Here is a 4322-nt window from a genome sequence, read left to right as displayed (position 1 = left end):
GTTCAAAACATTCATTCCCAATTATTTTACGAGTGTTTACAGACCGATATTCTTGTTTCGACAGGATATTTTCATGTATTTCCATAGTTTGACCAACAAAATACTGACACATGTTTTTCGAATGTAATAGACCATGACCAAGGTTGGGTGTCAAGGCCTTCTTTTGTTTGTGGCGGTCTTTCGGTAGGCGCTTTCATCTATGCAAATAAGGCACTCTTATTGTATCCGCGGTGAGGTGGCGGTGGCCATGAAACATCTATTCACGCGTGCCGCGTCTTTATTATGGGCTAGGTTTTGGAAATAGGCGGGTACTCTTTCTTTTCAGGTCTTTCAAACGAAAGTTTTATTCTAGAGCTATAATAACCTTTGCTTATACGTGATTGGCGAAGGTATCGAACGTTGATAGTTTTAATCCTGCTATTCTATCACCCGAACTGATCACATTGACTTACATAAGAAGGGGGAAATTGCCAGTGATCATCATTTATCTCGATCTCTCCTGCGATTCAACAACGTTACTGCTTCATAATCTCTAAATACTCTATCAGTCTCTCCTGAATGAGCTAAAGTGTGCTCGCTTCTATGGCTCCACCGAGAAAACGGCGAAGGCGTGAGTTCACTGCCGAAGAGGTCCGTGATTTCATGTTGGACTCTGACTTCGAAATCGAGGATATTGTAGATAACAACTGGGAAGAAGACACGCAATCATCTCGTAGCAGTGAAAGCACAGAAGAACGTGATTCCTCACGTCTTCTCCCGGAGTTTGAAGAGCACGGTGAATCACTGTTTGAAGACTCGTCAGGCGACGAAGCTGATGGAGGTGACGATGACCACCTCAATGATCTACCTCCGCCTCATCCAACAACTCATGCTGAACCACTCTCCGATCACGATTGGCGGAGACTTGAGCCTGACGAGCGATTCAAGTCAAGTCGACGAGTGTATGACGACCAACCCAGACTACTTTTCGACGCTGAAGGATTGGAGCCAGTGGACTTTTTTACGAAGTTCTATCCGACTCCCATCTTTGCCCACATAGCAGATGAAACGAACAAGTATGCGCAACAATTCTTCGATTGCCCAGCGCCCCTCCCAGAGGCTTCTCGATTCGGCGTATGGCTGGACACCGATGAGGAGGAGATACGCGCTTTCACCGCACTTCAAATAGCGATGGACTGGTGTCAAAGCCATCTGTGCCTCAGTACTGGGAAACGAACTCCGACATCTTAGTGACTCCTGGGTTTGCCGACGTCATTTCCAGGAATCGATTTCAGCTATTGAACACCTTCCTTCATTTCAATGACAACGAGAAGCTCGTGCCCCGTGGACAGCCCGGTTTCGACCCCCTTCACAAGACGCGCCCCCTCATCGATATGTCCCAGCCGACGTACCTTGAGCATTTCCTTCCCGGGGGATACCTGTCAATCGACGAGAGCTTGGCGCCGTTCAAAGGAAGAATCTCCTACAGACAGTACATCCCAAACAAACCACGGAAATGGGGGATAAAATTCTGGATGCTCTGTGACGCCCAAACGGGATTTTGTCTGCGGTGGCGGCAGTATGTCGGAGCCGAGGGACAAGACAATGGGGACAGCGCCACTGAAGCCCTGGTGAAACAGCTGACGGAGCCATTCTACAACACGGATCGCGTGATCGTGATGGACAACTATTATAGTTCCGTAAAGCTCTACGAGGATCTGTCACGGAATGGACTTGGAGCCTGTGGAACGGTGAGGAGCAACCGACGAGGACTTCCAGAAGAGATCCGACGTGGTGGTCTGCACCTTGCGAAAGGTGACGATCCCGTGTTTTTCGCCAAAGGGAGGGAGATGTCAGCAGTGACTTGGCATGACGTGAAACTCGTGAACGTGCTGTCGACCGTCAGCAGCAACGATCTCAAACAGAAGCAGATACGGAGTAAGAACGCCGAAGGAGGTCGCCGTACGATTCAGAAGCCAGCAACTGTTGACGTGTACAACAGGTTCATGAACGGCGTGGACAAAATGGATCAACGCATGTCCTACTACCGCTACCCTCATAAGAAAATCAAGGGATACCGCGTAACCTACCACTTCACCATGGAAGTAGCTCTCGTGAACGCTTACATCGCATTTCGCATGGCTGGCCACAAGATGTCCACGCGCGACTTCAGATGTCGGGTGATTGAGGGTCTGCTGAACGGCTACAGAGCATCTCGCTATCGTCGGACACCGTCACCTCCCATCGCCGACAACGAGGCAAGACTGACTGAGCGCCACTTCCCAGCAGAGTTCGAAGATCGACAACATCGTCCTGACTGCTACGTGTGTTCGGACCGCAGGAGGGGAAGGCGAAGACAGACGAGGACATACTGCCGACAATGTGGACTTGCTATGTGTTGCATCCCGTGTTTCGAGATCTACCACACCAGAAAAGATTTCCGATCATAGGTCACAAACACTGAGTCTTCTGATGACATGAACTCTAAACAATGTCATGAACTTGTCGTGTATAGGCCTGTCTACCGTTGCTTATAGAATATGCATGTTCAAATTACAGCTCACAGATGGCAAGCATTTCCAGGTGCATGATTCATTGTAATTACATGGACATTATTGGTTTTACGATCCAAGACTGAGATGTATTGAAGTATAATCGCGATATCTGTCTGAACTTCACCCCAAAAGAAACGTTCCGTGTACTCTCACTTGTACTCATTTGCATGTACACAAAACCAGGTGGTTATTGTCTGTCAAATCGATCCCAGTTACCAATGATTATGTCATTAGCCAGGGTAACGTGAAATCTTTAGACATGAATTTCTCTGCCAAGTTATCTCTCATATTACATTGCCTATTTACAGTGTACACACAATGTATGTACATTTCAATAATGGTGATATTCCCGTAATTGTAAGGATTGGTTATTTATTATCCGTAAGTCTTCGAAATAGTAATTAATAGCATTAAAAAAATCAAATACTGTACAAAGAGATAAACGTTCATATTGATGATATGGTTATACACAAAATATCAATGACAATGTGATAATTTATTGAGATGTAGCTCACAAGTTCTTGTATTATCAGAAAAGGTTGATATTATGGGTCAAATCGATCCCCATGAGTAACCAGTGATATGCCAGTGATTGTGCCACTAGCACTAGTTTATTATCAACTTGTACTAGTAATTTATTTTGTATACATACATATGTCCGACAAATTATGGAATTATGGATTTGTGTAGTGCTCATTACACTTACAATGTATACTTGTCAGTGGCAATTCTGAATCTCGATGGTATATTGTGTTTATGAATTCAATGGTGTATCTTATCAAACTTTAGATTATGTGGGGTTATTTATGTCATTGTGTAATTATTCCTTGGCTCTTCAACAATAAGTAGCCGCTGTCATGATTTTACAGCGAGTTCCACGATCGCATTTGAATAAGTAATTGTCATATCACCACATATTACATGCATGTAAGTTGTCAATGTAAGAGCAGTGAATTCTTTTCCGGATATCACTAGTCATCGTGTGAATGAGGAATTGAAAATAAAGCATTATTCACAGTGACGAGTGAAAGAGATAAACTATACTCATCTGTTTCTTATTTGTAATTTAATCAGCGTTGCTGAGTGTGTAATGTCAGATCAAAGCTGATCAATTATAGTGAGATTGCAAAACTGAAGTGTATGTAACTACTGAAGGATACTAGTAGTATCTAGAGATATTGACGAGAGAAGGTGCAATGTATATTCAGTAACAGGTTGTATATGTGGAGTGAGATCAGTTTGAAGAGAGAATACTATTGCCAGAAAGACAGAGAGAGAGAGAGAGAGAGAGAGAGAGAAAGTGACGAATGGAAATGGAACTCGACGTTCCAAAAATAGTTATCTATGACATACAGTATAACGATAATAATAATAATAATAAACATGTGTGCATATAATATATATATACATATATATATATGTATATATACATACATATATATATATAAATATATAAGTATATTATATGCGTATATTTCTTACTCTCTCTCTCTCTCTATGTATATATATATATATATATATATATATATATATATATATATATTGTATACATACATAGATCGAGGTCGTCAGTTTCTTCTTCGCCTAAAAACACAAAATCAAATAAACAACCGACAAACAAGACTCAAAAGCACACATACAAACAAAGCAAGAGTATGATTATTAGCACACTTAGTTGCATGTAAGGTTGGAAAAGTATAATAAGCGAAGCTGAAAACATGCACAACAAAGGAATTCATCAAATCATACACTCCATGCAAACGTACTGTACAACAACGTCAACATGTA

At 42.3% G+C, this 4322-nt stretch overlaps 1 protein-coding gene across 1 annotated transcript; it reads left to right on the top strand.

Annotated features, from left to right (window-relative positions):
- Positions 1-582: 582 nt before the first annotated feature.
- LOC139714660 (piggyBac transposable element-derived protein 4-like) lies at positions 583-2765 on the top strand. The gene is made up of 2 exons (XM_071626339.1): positions 583-1055; positions 1169-2765. Exons 1-2 carry the CDS (start codon positions 583-585, stop codon positions 2427-2429), a joined length of 1734 nt encoding a protein of 577 aa, XP_071482440.1. The 3' UTR covers positions 2430-2765.
- The last annotated feature ends 1557 nt before the right edge of the window (positions 2766-4322 follow it).

The sequence above is a fragment of the Diadema antillarum genome, unplaced genomic scaffold, assembly GCF_040938485.1.
Source record: "Diadema antillarum isolate AM-2024a unplaced genomic scaffold, OU_Dant_1.0 seq00002366_RagTag, whole genome shotgun sequence".
Taxonomy (NCBI): Eukaryota; Metazoa; Echinodermata; class Echinoidea; order Diadematoida; family Diadematidae; genus Diadema; species Diadema antillarum.
This window is presented reverse-complemented; position numbering and strand designations above follow the sequence as displayed.